Genomic DNA, 18,869 nt, shown 5'->3' with positions numbered 1-18,869 from the left:
TGAGGGACAAGAAGGGAAGGTACAGGGATGGAGGTCCCAGAGACAGAGGAAAGGACTAGCCAGCCAGGCCTACATTCGACAAACATGAAGGCCCGGGACTAGGCTGTAGGGATACAAACACAGAACAGTCTCTGCCCTCAAGCAGCTTCTATTCTCTTGGGAAGATGAGGACACAGTCTTTTTGCTGGATTCATCCAGGTCATGCCCACTAAATATGGGCAGATCCCAAAGTTCTGTCCAGGGCTCTCATCTTTTTCTTCTATACCTGGGCTCCATAAACTTGTTTGTTTTTTAAATTAAGATTTTGATAATTGTATTTCAACATAAGTGGTTTCTTTTGTAATCTTCTATATTTTATGCATTTAAAAATATTGTTCTGAGAAGGGCTCACCAGACTTGAAAAGAGGGGCATGACCCAAAGAGGCTAAGAACCTTTGCTCTATACTATCTCTGTTGGTGATCTCCTAAGCTCCCATGGGTTCAATGATTATCTCTTGGCAGATGAATCTCAGATCTATTTATCCAGCCCTAATCTCTCTTCTTAGCTCCAATCCCCAAATCACCAACAGCCATTTGAATATCTTCAGTGAGTGTCCTGTAGGTACTGCAAACTAGGCCTAAAACAGAACTCATCTTTCCCCTCAAACCTTCTTCCCAAATTTCCCATTACTGCCCCAGCACCACCATCCATTTGGTCATCCAGGCTCCTAAATCCTTGACTCCTCGCTCAGATTCCCCCCATATAGCCGGTCTGTGGTCAGTCTTGTCATATCTGTCTGTTCTCTAAGTACACAGCCACCACCCTAGCTCAGGCCCTCATTACCCCAAGCCTAGACTATTACAATAACCCTCTCATTCATCTCCCTGCTCTAAATCCCTCTCCACTCCAGTTTATCCTCCACTCAGCTGCCAAAGTGATTTTCCTAAAACACATGTGACCAGGTCACTCCCCACCTAACTTAATAAATCCTAAAACTTTATCCTCCAGAATGAAATATCAAATCCTCTGTTTGGCAGGAAGAGTCTTTTGCAACCTGGCCCCTTTCCTCTTCAAGTGCTCTTCTGTGGGGTGTTACTGGCCTCCCTCCGTCCTCTGTCTCTGTGACTCAGAGGGAAGGAGGTGCATGTGCTAGAGGGATTGGCAGGCTCTACCTTGGGCATCATGGGATGCGGTGCTAGAAGGAGGTAGAAGGTCCTGGGGAGAACCGGCTCCTTTGGGCCCAGGGCCCTTTAAACAGCAGAAGGTCTGAGTAGCTCACTAGCTGGCCTCACATATCAATGGGGATTTGCTTCTTAGTTTCTTGATCTTTGAAATGAAGCTCAATTGTGGAGCTATTGGGAGGGGAATTAGGGTTAAAACGGGCAGCAGGAAGTGGAGAGGATTACTGGCTTTGGCTGAAGCCATAACACTGTGGGTGCAAAGGCTCTGTGGCTTGGGCCTCCTTAGACAGCTGTAGCACACTGCCTAAATCCTTTAGTCCTGGTTTCTCCCAGGCTTTACCGACATCTCTCAGCCTTGTAGCAGTCTTTTATCCCCAGCATGAGAATACCTGGCCAAACAGCCTGCCCAGGGCCAGAGTTAAAGTCTGCCGGCCCTTTGTACCAGTGAGCATCAGAAAATACCAATGGACAGCCTGATCCAAAACCTCTCCTCTCTCCTAATGGGCCTGTCACAGTGCCTGAACTTCCACCATCAAAGTCACTACTGGAGGCCTATTCGTTGAAAGTGGCATTCGACCTGGGAAGAGGAACACATTAACTCCGACACCATATTAGTAGAGCTTGGCTGAGCAAATTAAGTCATTATCACCTGGCTGGCTGCCCTCATAGAGGAGAAAGCCCTGGCCTTAGTCACATGACTCACATCCGAGTGGGCTCTGGCGCCTGTTGTGGGATTTGGGGCAGTCATTTAAGCTCTCTGAGCCTGACTTTCCTTATTTATAAAATGGACCTTAAAGCTCTCACACTACCAGTTTGGGGTTATAGCCAGGAAAGATTGCTCTGTGGGAATGTGAGCTGCTGCTACTTTGGGAGCCTTGGTTTTTCCCTCTGTAAAATGAGCAGAATCCCTGCTTGACTTCTTTGGATTATGGAGAGGAGCAGATTAGCTGATATATGCAGGGATAAAGTGATGACTGCCAATGGGAGATTCTCAGGAGCTCTGAGGAACCTCAGCCAAGATGACAAAATGGCCTGGTAAGGAAAGGTTCAGAGGAAGGCCACGTGGCATAGTGGTTAGGGTGCTGGACCTGGAGACCTAGCTTCAAATTCCAGCTTTGACCCTAGTTCATCCGGAAGTGAGAGGGTTGAACTTCCTGCCCTCTAAAGGGCCTTTCAGCTCTAATTCTGTGAGGCAGTGGGGCAGGAACAGCCAAGGACATCACTTCCTCTAAGGGGAACACAGAACTCCAGATCCTATAGCCAAATAGCTGGGCTCAAACACCAGGTGGAAGGAGCTCTTTGTGGCCCAAAGTTACAGAAAAGTGAGGGGTACTTCTCTGAATGGGGTCAAGGCATGTGTTCTGGTCATAGAATTAGAGAGCAGGAATCTAAGACTGGGAGCCCAGAGTGTAAATTCTGCCTCTGCCTCTGTAGGCCTCTGCCCCTAAGGATGGTTGCTAAGTTTTAAGTCTCTTAATGTCTCTGATCACTCCTCTGTCAAATCAGAATAATAATGCCTGCCAGGCTTCTACTTTTTCGAAAGGGGCAAGGGGCTTAACCAGCCTCAAACCCTAAAGTCCTTACTTTAGGTTTGTCAGCTATTTATTTCTCCACTGGATGGCAAGCTCCTTGAGGACAGGACTGTTTCTGTCATTTGTTTTTGAATCTCTGTCACAAAGTATGTACTTAATGAATGATTGTTGGATTGAATTGACCATCTTCATTTTCTAGAGGAGGAATCTGAGACTGAGAAAGGGAAAATGACTGGGGAGACAAGAGAGTCTCATTGGAGTTCAGGGACTATTGCCCTTGACCCAGTTAGCTAGGTGGTCACTGAAGTAGATAAAGTGTTGGGCCTAGAATCAGGAAGACTTATCTTTCTGAATTCAAATCTGTTCTCAGACACTTAGCTCTGTGACCCTGGGCTAATCACTTAACCCCATTTGCCTCAGTTTCATCATCTGTAAAATGACCTGGAGAAGGGAATGGCAAACCACTCCAGTGTCTTGGCCAAGAAAACCCCTAATGGGATCATGGAGAGTCAGACATGACTAAAACACAAATCCCTTGAACCTCTTCATGTTGTCTCTGGGAGGAAGATAGGAAGAGAAAAAAGGCAGGATGAACCCTGGGAAAAATTGTGAAGGAGGCAAGAGGTCCCCTCCATTTCCCTCTTTGCACCTGTCTTCTGCTTCCTAGTATTATTTCCTGTTCTATAAAGGTTCAGTGCCTTTTTAATCCCCAGAGACTCCCCTTCCCCCATAATCCCTTCCCCTGTCCCTACCCTTAATTACCAATTTTTTCCCCCTCTTTCCCATGACTTTCTAGCTGTGTGACCTTGGGAAAATCAGTCCCTCTCTCTGGTTCTTTACTTCACCATCTGTCAAATGAAGGGTTAGGGCTTGATATTGGGGGTTCGTAATGTGGGGTCCACGAATATGTTTTTTTTCCCTTGCTAACACACCTTGTCAATATAATTGGTTTGCTCTGTAATTCTACATGTACTTTAAAAACATGACTCTGAAAAAGAATCCCTAGGTTTCTCCAAGTTGCCCAAGAGGTCTAGGATACAACAAAGGTTAAGAAGAGGTCTCTGAGCAGCCATTCTGGATCCCAAGTCCTGGAGTTCTAGGCTCCTCCAAAGGATAAGAAACCCCCATTCCTTTAAGATGGATCTTAGCTGGCTGTTCAGTGTCATGGGAGGCTGCTTGCCCATTAACTCAAATGATTCCCTAAGCTCATAGAATTCCAACTAAATGAGGCTAGGGTTTTTTCCCAAAGAATTTTGGGGCACACTTTAAATTCTCCCATGAGTCTGGCAGTCTCCAGAAAGCTTAGGGTGGGAGCAGAGGCAGAATCTTCCTCCCATCTACTTTCCTTTACACCTGCCAGCAACTAGTACTATCTGATCCTAATCTTTACTGACTCTACCCCAATTACTCCATCCACCCCACCATGAGCAGAGGAGGCTGCCCCCAACCCTAATCCAAAGACCTCACCTACCGAGCGAGACCAAGGACCTCACACTGGCTGTGGGAAGAATAGGGCTGAATAGCAAGAGTCTCTTGGGTTAGACACTCCTGCATCTTCCCAAAGGCCCCATTAGGATGGAAACTCCCTGAGGGCAGGGTTGTTGGGTTTGGATTTGTATCCCCAGCTCCTGGCACATAGTAAGCATTTAATAAATATCCTCTCTCCTCTGTCTCCATCCATCCATCCATCCATCCATCCATCCATCCATCCATCCATCCATCCATCCATCCACCTAAAAAGCTTTTAGCCAGCTTACTTGTGTTCTTCCCCTTCCCCACCCCCAGATGCCCTCCACCTCCTCCCAGTCTATCTCCTTCAGATCCTCTGTCCCCTCCCCAGCACTGACTGAGCTTTGAGGAAGCCTACCTCAGGAGGCATAGGTTACTGAAGACAAATTACCTGCTTGTGCTTTGCTGAGGGCAGGCCCTGGGGCTTTCCCTCTGGGCTAGCTCATTGTCTCTCCTAACTGTCTTCACAGCTCTGGACAGATCCCGTGTACCTCAGCTGCACTCAGCCATCCCTGGCCTGACAAACCTGAACTTCCTCATCACCTCTGTCAGCAGCCCCATCGGGCCGGTAGCTGGCCACGCCTTCTAATTGTGGGGCTGTCTTCAGCTCACCTCATGTTGGTCAACCAGCACCTCCAGCATCCCTCCCACCTCCCCCATAGGCCCTGGCCACTCACTCCAGCTAAAATACTCCAAGAATTCTAAACACATCCCAGGCCTCTGCTTCCCTCTCAAACAGCCCCCAAATACTGGAGGCCTGCAACTGGGCATGGGACCAAAACTAAACCCCCAAATGTTTCCATTCGGGGAAGGTCACTAATGAGATTGGAGGGGCAAAGGCCGCCTAGAGTATCATTGTCGGCAAACCCTAAGACCCAAGCCAAAGGGACTTCCACAGCTTAGCAGTGTCAAACAAGGCAGAGCCCATGCCTTTAGGGAGCTTACTAGATAGCCCAGATAGAGGAGGGCTGGTGGGAGTAGTCCTAAGGAGAATGATAATATTTGACATTTGCAAAGTTTCAAAGCAACTTACACAGAAATGATGTAACTGGATGCAGTGGGCAGAGCCCTGGGCTTGTTGAATTCCACTCAAGCAGGGACACTTTGGCCTCCCTCAGCCTCAGTGTCTTCATTTGTAAAATTGAGAGACATACCTAGCATTCACCTCACAGGGTTGTTATGCAGATCACGTTAGATAATACACATAAAATGCTTTTCAGACCTCAAAGTGCTATGTGTATAAATGCATAAAAATAAATACAAACATAAAAATGCAAATTAAGAAACCTGTATGAAAAATCTTTTAAAGGAAAACCAAAACAAGGTATCTTACAAATAAAGCAGTGTTTTTGTAAAGTTATTTTGTATTATTTTTGGTGTATGCCTACCTATGTATGTGTATATACATATGTGCATGTACACACATAAATGTATGTATAAAGAGATCTCACTGTGGGAGTAAAGCTTAAACACAGAAGTAGTCTACATTTGGACCAACGTTAGTATGTTGTGTTACCATCTTGGTATGGTACTGGATCCATAAGGGGGAAGTGTTTGAGAGTTTAGAGGCACACACTGTAATGCAGTGCAGAATGCTGGATTTGGAGTCAGGGGAGCAGGGTCTGATTTTGGCTTCTCCACTTAGCGCCCCGGTAATTTGGGGCAAGTTTCTTAACTACAGAGGTAGTTAGGCTAAGTCCTGTCAGTTCTAAATCTATGATCCTAAGGAAGAGATCTTCTCTGACTGGGAGCAGGAAGGGATGACTTCCTGGAGGTGGCATTCTTAGATGGATGGGTAGGATTTCAGCTGGCAGAGATGGGTCTAAGGGCATTCCCAGTATAGGGAATGATGGAAGTTAGTTGTTCTAAGATTCTACCTGACAAGAGCCATATAAAAGCAAAGAATCAAATTTAAGGGGAAAAGGTCATTCCTCTAGTGACGTGTCTCATTTAAGCTGGCATTTCATGATTTGAAAATATCCAGCTGTTTATCCAAGCACAGGCAGAACACTGAGGTTGCTGACTTTTTCACTTGAATGTTTGGATGTTCTGTGGACTCAGCCTATGAATTTCATAAAATGTCAGGCCATCTGCTTCCTTGTTCTGCAGGTAAAAAAAATAAAATGTCAATGAGGTAAAATAGCTTACTCAAGGCAGTGGATATGAGGCTGGTGCCTCAGTCTCTCTACTTTCAGTCTAGGGGCCATTCCATTAGCTCCTCTAGCTTCCTTAGGTGAGCAGAAGAAGGATCTGGTATATGTTGGTGGGACCTGTTGGAAATATCATGGTATTGGGATTGCAAAATCCAATTACCTTTGGCAGAAGCCATTTTTTTAGATGACAAACTGGGGAAAGAGGAGACTAGGGAGCTGATAATTTGGTAACTGGGCTGCCATAGAAACGGGAAGATTCAAATGGAACTGAATATTGATCTCCCTGTTTTCTCTCTCTTGTCTACCTCTTTCCCTTCCCTTCCAACCTCCTCTTTCCCCAGCTCTCAAGCTTTTCTCATACAGGTCTTTCTGTGATTTTCCCTGAGAAGATGAAGTTCCCAGGAATTCTTCCCATAAGCCTTGGACTTCTCTTCGTGATGTCCACTCTGCCTACTGGAACTGGGCAAGAACGGAAAGAGCCAGGAGAGTTTGTGAAGCAGGACATTGGCGGGTAAGGACTGTAGCCAATAGTCTGTTAGGACATCCTGTCAACCATTAACCATTGGTAGAGGGGGACATTTTGGACCCTGAAACTTCCACAAATGGTTACCCAAAGTCAACATCTTCATCCCTGGGTCCTTCAGACTTTACTCCAATGTGCTCTCTGGTCACATCCAGTGGGACATGGGATACACAAAAAGAATCAATATGATCCTATGGACAAAGATGTTTTTCCATGGGATGGCCAGAAAGTTTGGGCAGGAAGACTAAGAAACTGTAGAATTAGTTTTTTTTCCCCTTCAAAGTGACAGATCTTTGAATTTTGTGGCAACTTGTCCATGGCAGCTAAAGGTTGGTCACTAAAAAACAAAGTCTAAGAAAACAGACAAACAAAATCCCAACCCTTGTGAACATTCCTTCTATTACAGTCTGTTCTTTGCTCCTTTACTTCCCCTTTCGGAATATTCTAGTATGATATAAAAATAGCTTCCTGATGCTACCTTGGACTATTTGTTGTATGATACCAGACGTTTAGAGGGTCCATTTGTTATCCCAAGGTTCCCATGCTACCCTAAAGATGCTCTAGGTTTTCAAAAGGTTTTAAGGAACCTTTCAAAAGATATATATTCTACTTCAGGTCTATTTCATCCATCCAATATTCATTGAATGCTAACCATGAGAAAGGCCCTTTAGAGCAGAAGATACACTAAAGTGAAGGAAAAATGAAAGTTTTTAGGGGAGGGGGAGTTGGAGGGAGAACAAATAAGTGCTTAATTAAAAAAAAACAGTTCTTGCCCTTGGGGAGCACACATACAGGAAAAGGAATGTGTTCTGTGCCATGACTGGGATAGCCAAGTGCTGGGGTGCTCAGGCTGGGAGGAGGGATCGAACTTGGAGGGATGAGTTGGGAGAAGCATGAAGAAGGTTGAATGGAAGAGCGAGCTTTAGAGCTGTCCTCCATGTTGGAGATGCTTTCCCTCTTTTCCTTCATTTTTTGGCCTCCCTGGTTCAGTTGGGAGTCTCCTCTTTGAGGCCTTTTCTGATCCCCCCAATTATTAGTGTTCTTCTCTTCTCCCTCTCCACCCCAGGAAATCACTTTGTTTTTAATTGATTTACATGATATACTTACTTGGGGGTATTCTATAACCCCAGTAGAATTCAAATTCCTTGAGGACAGATAGACTGTTTACTCTTTTTGTCTGTGTATGTCTAGCATGGAGCTCAGTGCCTGCTACTTAGTACGTACCTAATGAAAGATTGTTGACTTGAATGTGCCCTGAAGGATAGATGGAATGCCAGTATTTGGCTACTGTTGTACATTTTGGGAATGCTCCATGTGAACGCAAAGCTTCCTTTTCATTGGTGTTGAGGGACAGGTCCCTTTAACACTATTTGAGTTGTTCATTTAATGTCAGCTTCATTTGCAAAATACTCTTGGTTGAATCTTGGCTAGATTCTTGGCTGGTAAGCAACCCTATTGCCCCCCCCCTTCAATTTGACTCTTATCAAATTTGGAAAAATCAACTCAGTTCAATGAACAGAGACTCCAAATTGGAAAGGACATCAAAGGCCATCTAGTCCAATCCATATGCTTCCCAGGATACCCTCTGCAGCATTGCCAACAGCCTTTGTTTGAAGATCTTTAGTGAGTGAGAACCCATTACCTCACAGAGGCAGTCCACCCCACTTTAGGACAGTTCTCATCGTTAGGACTCAAAATTCCACCAATACAGATTTTTTGAATAGTATTTTATTTTTTCCCAATTCAGTGTAAAAACAATTTTAACATTTGGTTTCTTAAATTTTGAGTTCCAAATTCTCTCCCTTCCTTCCCCCCCTCCCTGAGGCACTAAGCAATTTTATATAGGTTCTACATGTGCAATCACTGCAAAATATATTGCCATATTAGTCATTTGACCAATATTTATTAAGAATATACTATGTGCAAAGCTTTGGGCTAAGTGCTGGGGCTCCAAAAATTGATTTGACACTCCCCCCTCTGTTTAAGGAGCTTAAAATCTAATGGGAAGAAAGGATGAGTATACATATATGAGTGCAATAAGTGCAAAGGAGGGATCTGGGCAGTGATGGGAAATTATAGGAATGAAAGTTCGCTTTATGCTTCAAGGCAGCTGGGGAGGTGTGGAAGGAGACTAGGGAAAGTTTTATGGAATAGGAGTTAGGCCTTAAAGAGGGAGAGATTTGAATAGGTCAAGGTGGCAAGGGTGTGGGGTGAAAAGGCCATTCTCTGGTGGGGGTGGGGGGGGAAGACAAAACACAGCTCCAGAGACAAGAGAGGCAAGATGAGAATGGAAGGCTGGATAGGAGTCCTGTATAACTAGAACACAAGAGCCTAGGGAAGAGCCATCTAGTCCAATCCTCTCATTTTTAGAAGTAAAGAAACTACTACAAAGATGCTGTGACTTGCCCCAGGTCACAGAATTTATAAGTGACAGAGAAGAGATTAGTGTCTTTTTACAAGGCAATGAGAATTACCTGATGTTTTTGAGGGAAAAATGAGGCGATCCGAGCACTTTGGATTAAAACTAGGAAGAATGAGAGGCTGGAGGTCAGAGGAATAGTTAGGAGGCTATTAGTTCCAACAAAAAGATAAGGGGCTAATTTAGGCTGATTTCAGTGGGAGTGGAAAGGAAGACACAGATTTGAGAAGTGTTGTGAGAGCAGAGTCAACAGGACTTGGAGAGGGAAGGAAAGGGAAAAAGTCAAAGATGAGTCAAAGGTTTGGAGACCCAGTGATTGAGAGATTGGTGGTGCTAGCAGCATAAATAGAGATATTAGGGGAGAGAGGGAGGAGAAGGGAAATGAGGGCTTAGATTCTGATGGACTGAATTTGCTGGTAGGATAATCATGTGGAGATGTCAAGCAGGCAGCTGAAACTATGGAATTGGAGCTTTGAGGAGACATTTGGGGGATAGAGAACCAGCCTTAGGAGTCATTGGCATGGAGGTAAAAGAATCCAAGGGGGTGGATGAGAACGCCAAAGGAAAGAAAAGAGACAGGGGTAGGGGGTGAAGGGGATAGAGCATTGGCCCTGGAGGCAGGAGGACCTGAGTTCAAATGTGGCCTCAGATATGCAGTTGCTGTGTGATCCTGGGCAAGTCATTTAACCCTGATTGCCTCTCCCCTCCCTCCCCACCAAAACAGAAGAAAAGGCAGAAGTGTGGAGTTCAGCTGCAGTAACCCATCATTTATCCATTAACATGGGGAATCTGATGTTCTACATCAGTAAAATTTCCAGATAGCTGGTACACCTTCTAAGAGAAACTCTTTATTTTAGCAATTTTTAATGAAAATCTTTCTAAATTTTACAAGCAGAAGACATTGCACACAATGTAACTGATATATATATATATATTTTTTAATGCTGACTCGGGTACATCTTCCCTCAGTCGAATGGAAGCTTTTTGAGATCAGGGACACTTGTTTTTGACTTTGTATTCCTAGCACCTAGGACAGTGCCTGCGACATTTAAAAAAAACCCTAAATCTGATTTTCTTGGTGTAGGGAGGTCTGCTGAGGAAATTCTTCTACCAAAGTAGATCAGCTACTGTTGCAATTGTCTCCAAGAGTTTCCTGGAGCACTAGAAAGTTAATGAACTTGCCTAGAGTCATGAAGCCATGTGTGTGAGAGATAGAACTCGAACCCAGGTCTTGACTCCTAGCCTGGCTATGCCAGCACACCATGCTGCTTTGTCCATAGGAGGTCCTTAATCACTGCCTGTTGAATGAAATAGAATCAGTGTTACTGTACTGCCCATTGCATTGTGCAGTAATGTAGGTCTGTGCCTGTTTTTAGTGTTTCTGCCTCTTCCTTGGATGCCAGACAGGCAGCTGTCACTTTTCAGTGCCATTGCTATACCTGTTTCTGGTAGCCCCTCCAGCCATGCTCCCTCCTGCTGCTAATATGTTTGGGCTAAAAGAAAAAAACAAATAAAACCAAGCATGCTTAGAACTGCATATTTAAAAATGAGTCAGCAAAGGTCTGAGTGCAGCCATCAGGAATAAAGTACATGATCTTCGGAGAGGTACTGTGTGACCAAGGTGTCTTTAGGGGTATTTCCAGGTTCGAGTTGTGTGCTCTGAATGGAGATTGAGCTTGCTGGAGGGTTGGCCTTGGAATGTGGGGATGCTAGATGACTTAATTCTTGTAATTACATTGAAAAAGGGGACCAAAGAAAGCCTGGAGTCTATAGAGTACAAGCTAATGGTTTTACTCTTTAATATGATTTCTGAGATTTATTTCTTTTTCCTAGCTGTTCTTTGGAAATTTCTTCACGTGGTGGAAAAACCATTTTCTCTGTTGTTTTGCTCTCCTCCCCCTCCCCCCATCTGGTGGTTTGTTTGGTAAATTGCAGCCCCTGGCTATCTCGGCTGCCTTTAATCAATCAATCAGTCAGCCTATATTTATGGAGTCCCTACTCTCTTCCAAGCCTATGGAAGGAATTCTAATGAATAAAACATAATGCCTGCCCTCAGGGAGTTTATAATCTCAGTATCTCAGAGAGCTAACCACCTCAATACCCAGTTTAGAGCCTGGCATCTAATGGGAATGCAAATAGTGCAAAGCCAATTGATTCTGTCTGGGGCTATCTGGTCCTGTACTCTCAACTAGAAGGGGTCTGGTAGTTTTATCTGGTCCAAGATTCCGCCCATTTCAGGATTGTAATCCATTGGAGACCGAGTGACTGAGAGATTGGTGGTGCTAGCAGCATAAATAGAGACATTAGGGGAGAGAGGGAGGAGAAGGGAAATGAGGGTTTAGATTCTGATGGACTGAATTTGCTGGTAGGATAATCATGTGGAGATGTCAAGCAGGCAGCTGAAACTATGGAAATGGAGCTTTGAGGAGACATTTGGGGGGTAGAGAAGCAGCCTTAGGGGCCACTGCAGATAGCTCTGGCAGATAGTCATCCAAACATCCTGTGACTGCTTCCCTTGAGAGGGAGCTCACTACTTTGGAAAGCAGTCTATTCCTTATTTATTATTGTTAGAAGGCTCCTTCTCAGATTCTGCTGAAATCTGCCTCGCTGTTATAGTGCTTGTTCTGATGCTACACAGACTAGGTACGACACTCATTCCTTCCATGTGATAGCTCTTTGGGTGTTTGAAGATGACTGTTATGCCCTTCTCCCAAGTCTGTACTTCTATATAGCAGGGGTTCTTACCCTTTTTTGTATGTGTGTGTCAAGTCTGCTGAAATCTATGGCCCTCTTCTCAGAATCATGTTATTAAACACAAAGTAAAATCCATAGTATTAGAAAGGAGACCAATTACGTTGAAATGCAGTTTTCAAAATCCTTCAAAGCTAAACAAATTCCCAGATCCCAAGCTGTATAGATTGAGCATCTTTAGATGGTCAGCATGTCCTGACAGGATGTATTTTCAGGAGCCCCTCCATCTTTTGGATGTTTCTAGCTTTTTCAGCGCCCTTAAATGTAATGCCCAGAAGTAAACAGGACAGCCTAGATGTGGCCCACCTTACACTGAGCACTGATGGAGGGCCTATCACCTCCTTTGGTCTGGACACTAGACTTTAATGGGCATCAGGTCGTTTTGGGGAGTGACTGATCCACTGGTGACTCCTATTGAGCTCATAGTCTACCAAAACCCCTTGGTCTTTCCCCCCACATGAATTGCTGTCAAGTGATTTATTTTCCTGTCGTGGGCTTATGAAATGGATTTTCAGACTCCAAATGCATGACTTTACACTAACCTCCATTGTATTTCATGCTATTAGTTTGAACCCATTTTGAATCTGGGATATACACATTCATGGACTTTATAAGCTCACACTTGGGGGGGTGTTCAGGGGGTTCACCCCATCTAAGAACAGGGGCTAGCTCCAATGTCCCCGAGAAGCTGGCATAGAGCTTTGTCTTACTTATTTCCAGTGAAAGAGAACTCACTTGAGTCAGCCCTTTTACTTTTGATAGCTTTTTTTATTAGGAAGTTTCCCCCTCTATCTAGTCTGAAATCTGTTTCTCTGTACCTTCCATCTTCTTTGTTCTGTCCTTTGGAGTCAGGTAGAATAAATTCAAGCTCTCTTCACATGATAACCTTTTAAATACTTAAATGCATTTATGAAGTCTTTTCTTCTCCATGCTAAACATTTCCATTTCTCTCCTTCACCCTCCTGTGGCATGGTCATCCTGGTCATTCTCCTCTGGACCCACCCTTGTTTGTCAATGTCCTTTTGTACTGAGAGTGATTCCCACAATGGACAGAGAAAACATTACTCTAATAAAAATACACTCAATGACCCCCAGGTAAAGGCAGCTCCAAGATGGCCAAAGCAGCCTACAAGGAAGCTCCATGAATGTTTCCCAAGTTTTTCTCTAGACCTGTACAGTTATCCTTACTTACTCCTTGCTTGAAGGGACCACAGTGACTTGGGTTTCAGGCCAATCTATCTCATGATAGCCCTGGTTGTTGGTGTGTGGGTAGAGGGAGGTTAACTCAAGCTATTCTAAATCTACTGATCTATAGCATCTTTCTAAAGTGTGACTCCTAAAACTGAACATATTACTCCGAATGTTGTTTGAGAAGGGCAGAGTATATGGGAAGTGTCACCTTCCTCATTTTATTTTATTTAGTTTATTTATTTTATGTAGTTGAAGACTGCATTATATCACACTGTGGACTCAGCCTGGAGTTTACTAAAATTCCGGATCTTTTTCACACTCTTTGTTATCTAGCCATACCTCCTCCATCCTGGACTTGGGTGATTGACTTTTTGATCATAAATATAATACTTTACATTTATCTCTATTCAGTTCTGTCCTATTATATTTGGCCCATTTTTCTAATTTATTGAGATATTTTTGGATTCAGTATTTTCCTTGCCTGGTCCAGCTTCAAATCATGAGCAAATTTGATAAGTATTAAATTTGTATCTTTATCCAAGTCTTTGGCAAAAATGTCAACCATCATAGGGCTAATTACTGGATTAGAACTCTCTCTTCTAGATGACATTAATTCATGAATTCAACCCACCTGGTCGTATTGTCTTCTAAACCATATCTTTCCATCTTATCATGTCATAAAATTTAGAAATGGATCCAACCCATTCACTTACAGATGAGGAAAATGAAAGCCAGAGAGGTTCAATCACTTCCCCAAGGTCATGCAGCAGTAAGTGGCAGAACCTGGATTTGATTCTAGGTCCTGTGATTCAAATCTAGATTTCGTCCCACTGCACTATCTCATACAGAAGGATAGTATGAGATATTTAGCATATCTACATTTCAGCAAAGCAATTTACAGTCTCCACCACAGTTCCCTGAGCTCTTAGCTTAGTGACCCTGCTACTAAAAGGAGGACGTTAGTCTGGCATGACCTGTTCTTAATGAAGTCATGCTGGCTTTTAGTGATCATAACTTCATTTTCTAATGTTCACGTTAGAATCACATCCTACAATTTTGTCAGGAACTGAAGTCAAGTACACTGGCTTACAGTTTGTACTTTCTACTCTGCTCTTTGTTTTGAAAACTGGGACATTTGCCAGTTTCTAGTCCCAGAGCTCCTCTCCTGTTCTACGTGATTTTTCAAAAATCATCAGCGATGACTGCAATCATATCCATCACTTTGAGATATAGTTTATCCAACCTTGGTGATGTGAACTCAATAAAGGCAATTAATTCCTCTTACCATTTCCTCACTCATTCTCAGTGTCATCTACATAGTAACACCTTTCCCCCATCCTTCTTAGTCCTGAGAATCATTTTCATTGACAGAGAAAATTAAATCAAAATGTGAATTGAGTAGTTCTTCCTTCTCAGCATCATATGTTATCATTGCCCATCCACCCTGAGCCATTATCTTCTTTGATCATCTCTTTGCTTTTCTTGCCTGTAATATGGAAAAAGGTCTTGTTGTCCTTTGCATTTATGACCCTTTTCAGTTTACTCTGGGCTTTTAGTCTTCCTGATACTTTTCTTCCAGTACTACTCTGTTTTTTTTTCTGTTTAATCACTACTCCCCGATCTTGCTTCCATCTCTCGTATATGGCCTTTAAAAATCTAAGTTTGTCATTAGCCTTATGCCTCTATATTAGTATCTTTAGAGAATGTATTCTTTTCTTCTCCCTTGGAATTGCTTATGTGTGTATCTACAGGATTTCTTGAGACCTTTCCATCTTTCTGGCACTGTATTTCTTTATAGAATTTTAGACCAGAGGATAATATTTATAATTTATTTGAACCCTTAAAACCTGCTCTTTAAAAAATCTAGGTATCATGTTAGAATTTATGATAAGGAAGGAGAGCAAAGGTGGGGAGAGGCTAAGATGGAAGAATTTCTTCTTTTTTAAAAAAATTATTTATTTTTAGTTTTCAGCATTCACTTCCATAAGATTTTGAATTCCAAATTTTCTCCCCATCCCTCCTCTCTCCTCACCCCAAGAGGGCATGCAGTCTGATATAGGCTCTACATATACATTCATATTAAACACATTTTCACATTAGTCATGTTGAAAAAAGAATTAGAACCAATGAGAGAAACCACAAGAAAGTACAAAAAAAAAAGAAAGAGAGCGAATAGTATGCTTTCATCTGTATTTAGACTTCATAGTTGTTTCTCTGTATGTGGATAGCATTTTCCATCATGAGTCTTTTTGAGTTGTCTTAGATCCTTGTGTTGTTAAGAGATAAGTCTATCAAAGTTAGTCATTGCACAATGTTGCTGTTACTGTATATAGTGTTCTCCTGGTTCTGCTCACTTCATTCAGCATCAGTTCATGTAAGTCTTTCCAGATTTTTTTGAAGTTCACCTGCTCATCATTTCTTATGGAACAATATTATTCCATCACATTCCATATACCATGACTTGTTCAGTCATTCCCCAATTGATGGGCATTCTTTCAATTTCCAATTCCTGGCCACCAACAAAAAAAAGCTTCTATAAATATTTTTGTACATGTGGGCCCTTTTCTTATTTTTATGATCTCTTTGTGATACAGACCTAGAAGTGGCATCGCTGTGTCAAAGGGTATAGCCCTTTGGGCATAATTCCAAATTGCTCTTCAGAATGGTTGGATCAGTTCACAATTTTCCAATATGTTATCTAGTATTTATCATTTTCCTATTTTGTCATGTTTGCCAATCTGATAGGTGAGATGTGGTACCTCAGAGTTGTTTTGATTTGCATTTCTCTAATCAATAGTTGTTTAGAGCACTTTTTCATATGACTATAGATAGCTTTAATTTCTTTCTATGAAAACTGTTCATATCCTTTGACCATTTATCAATTGGGGAATGACTTGTCTTCTTATAAGTTTGGCTCAGTTCTCTATATATTTTAGAAATGACTCCTTTATCAGAGATACTGGTTGTAAAAATTGTTTCCCAGTTTTCTGCTTCCTTCTAATCTTGGTTTCATTGACTTTGTGTAAAAACTTTTCAACTTAACGTAATCAAAATGATCCACTTTGAATTTCATAATTTTCTCTATCTCTTGTTTGGTCACAAATTTTTTCCATTCTCCACAAGTCTGATAGGTAAACTATTCCTTGCTCTCCCAGTTTGCTTATAGTATAAGCCTTTATATCTAAATTGTGTACTCATTTTGACTTTATTTTGGTATATGGTGTAAGATGTTGGTCTATGCCTGTTTCTGTCATACTATTTTCCAGTTTTCCCAGCATTTTTTGTCAAATTGTGAGTTCTTATCCCAGAAACTAGAGTCTTTGGGTTTATCAAACAGTAGATTACTGTAGTCATTGACTACTGTGTCTTGTGTACCTAACCTATTCCACTGATCCATCACTGTATTTCTTAGCCAGTACCAAGTAGTTTTGATGATTGCTGCTTTATAATGCAATTTAAAATCTAGTATGGCTAGGCTAGCTTCCCTTGCATTTCTTTTCATTAATTCCTTTGATAGTCTGGAACTTTTGTTCTTCCAGATGAATTTTGTTATTATTTTTTCTAGCTCTAAAAAATAATTTTTGGTAGTTTGATTGGTATGGCACTGAAAAAGTAAATTAATTTAGGTAGAATTGTCATTTTTATTATATTAGCTTGGCCAGCTCACAAGCAACTGATGTCTTTCTAATTAGAATGGTCTCTTCTTAATGAGGGTTTCATCATTCTTACCCTAGTAACTAGTTTCTCTTTGTTGCTGAGAACCAGGTACAGAGTAGCATTTCTTCTTGTTGCTTCCTCTACCTTTTAAAGAGCAAAAATTATCATTCAGGAAGTGAAGAATTTATTAGTTGCTCCACTTCTGAAATAGTGAGGACTCCAGCAGATGTCTGGGTAGCTGAAGTCCTATATTACAACTATATCATGTCTTCACTCTAGGTTTATGACCTGTTTCATGAACTGCTCATCTATTTCATCCTTCTGGATGGGTGGTCTATGGTATCTTTCCACCATGATATGCATTCTGTTCATCCATCCATTGATACTCACACCCAAATGCTCTCTACTTTGCTTCTCTACTTCAGTTCTTAGAGTTCCTCGTGAGTTTGACTTTTTAGAGGTAGCTAAGACCTGAGTTCAAATGTGGCCTCAGATATTTACTAGCTATGGGACCCTGGGTAAATCATTTAACCCCTATCTGTCTTAGTTTTCTCATCTATAAATTGGAAATAATAATAGCACCTATCTCCCAGGGTGGTTGTGGGGAATCAAAGGAGATATTGTTTGTAAGGTATATTGCAAGCCTTAAAGTGATATCAAAATAAATTCTAGCTATTATTATATAAGGAAATGCTACCCCATCATCTTTTTTCTCCTGTTTCATTTGAATGGTTTTCTGTAGATATATCACATTCATGAGTCCTGTCACACAAAATCTTCATACTTATGAGATCATATTTCCCTTCTTTTGAAAGATCTCCAGTTACCTTGTTTGTGATCCATAGCTCACACATTTGTTTGTAGATACAATAAAGTAATAATAGCTGACTGGAGGAAGAAATGGCAAACCCCTCCAGTATCTTTGCCAAGAAAGAAAACCCCGAATGGGGTTGTGAAGAGTTGGACATGACTGAAAGACTGGACGATAATAGCTAATATTTACAGTGTTTTAAATTTTGCAAAGTGATTTCTTTATTGTCTGATTTGATCTTTATAACATCCCTGTGAGATAGGTACAGATAAGGAAACTGAGGCTCAGAGAGATCAACTGACTTGTCTGTGCTTATACAGTCAGTGTCAGAGGTAGACTCTGAACTTTGGTCTTCCCTATTCCAAGTTCAGCATTCTATTTATCATGCCACATTGATGGATGAGCTTCTGGGTTTTATTACAGGCTCCTTTATTATGTCTGGTGAATTTTTGGTCTCCCTGCCGCTTTTCTTTTCCTAATGTTATACCTCTAAGACATAAGTTACAGAAAAGGTGCTGATCTGTATTGGTAGAAGAAATTCTGCACTAGCTACCCTCACTGAGATAGTCTGGTTAAAAATAATGTTATAGCTGATTCTCTCTGTGGTACCTGGCTTGGCAGATATATGGAAGTAGTTTTTTTCTGCCTCACCTTCTATTTTCAATTTAAATCCCACTGGATCAGCTTTGCAAGACTCCAGGCAAATATATTTTTACTGACTCTTGACATGTGCGTTTGATCTCTGACCAAGATATCATTGTTCCTCTATTTTAAGCCATAGTCATGTCAAGTTTGTGGGCAGTTAGGTGATATAGTGGATAGAACACTGGGTCCAAAGTCAGGAAGCCTCATCTTCCTGAATTCAAATTTGGCCTCAGACACTCCCTAGCTGGGTAACCCTGGGCAAGTCACTTCACCCTGTTTGCCTCAGTTCCTCATCTGTAAAATGAGCTGGAGAAGGAAATAGCAAGAAAGCCCCAAATGGGGTCACAGAGTTGGACATGATTGAACAAACCACACAACAACATGTCAGGTTGACATATGGTTGCCTCAGTATTCCTCAGCAGCCATCACTCCCTACTTTTCTGTCTCTGACTCTTACTGGGGGACTTCTTTTCTCTTCTCTTCTCTTCTCTTCTCTTCTCTTCTCTTCTCTTCTCTT

At 42.1% G+C, this 18,869-nt stretch overlaps 1 protein-coding gene across 3 annotated transcripts in view; it reads left to right on the top strand.

Annotated features, from left to right (window-relative positions):
* Positions 1-18,869, top strand: part of GABRA3 (gamma-aminobutyric acid type A receptor subunit alpha3) — a 168,764-nt gene that overhangs the window by 21,168 nt on the left and 128,727 nt on the right. For all 3 annotated transcript variants that reach the window (XM_069063057.1, XM_069063058.1, XM_069063056.1), the window contains exon 2: positions 6,697-6,866. In XM_069063057.1, coding sequence (XP_068919158.1) covers positions 6,745-6,866 — 122 coding nt within the window. In that variant the 5' untranslated portion in view covers positions 6,697-6,744. The remainder of the gene's footprint in view (positions 1-6,696; positions 6,867-18,869) is intronic.

Source organism: Petaurus breviceps, unplaced genomic scaffold, assembly GCF_028583685.1.
Source record: "Petaurus breviceps papuanus isolate PSGF00001 unplaced genomic scaffold, PetGlider_PUasm1.0 90535, whole genome shotgun sequence".
NCBI classification, from domain to species: domain Eukaryota; kingdom Metazoa; phylum Chordata; class Mammalia; order Diprotodontia; family Petauridae; genus Petaurus; species Petaurus breviceps.
The sequence above is the reverse complement of the archived record's forward strand: the minus strand, read 5'-3'. Positions and strand labels throughout refer to the sequence as shown.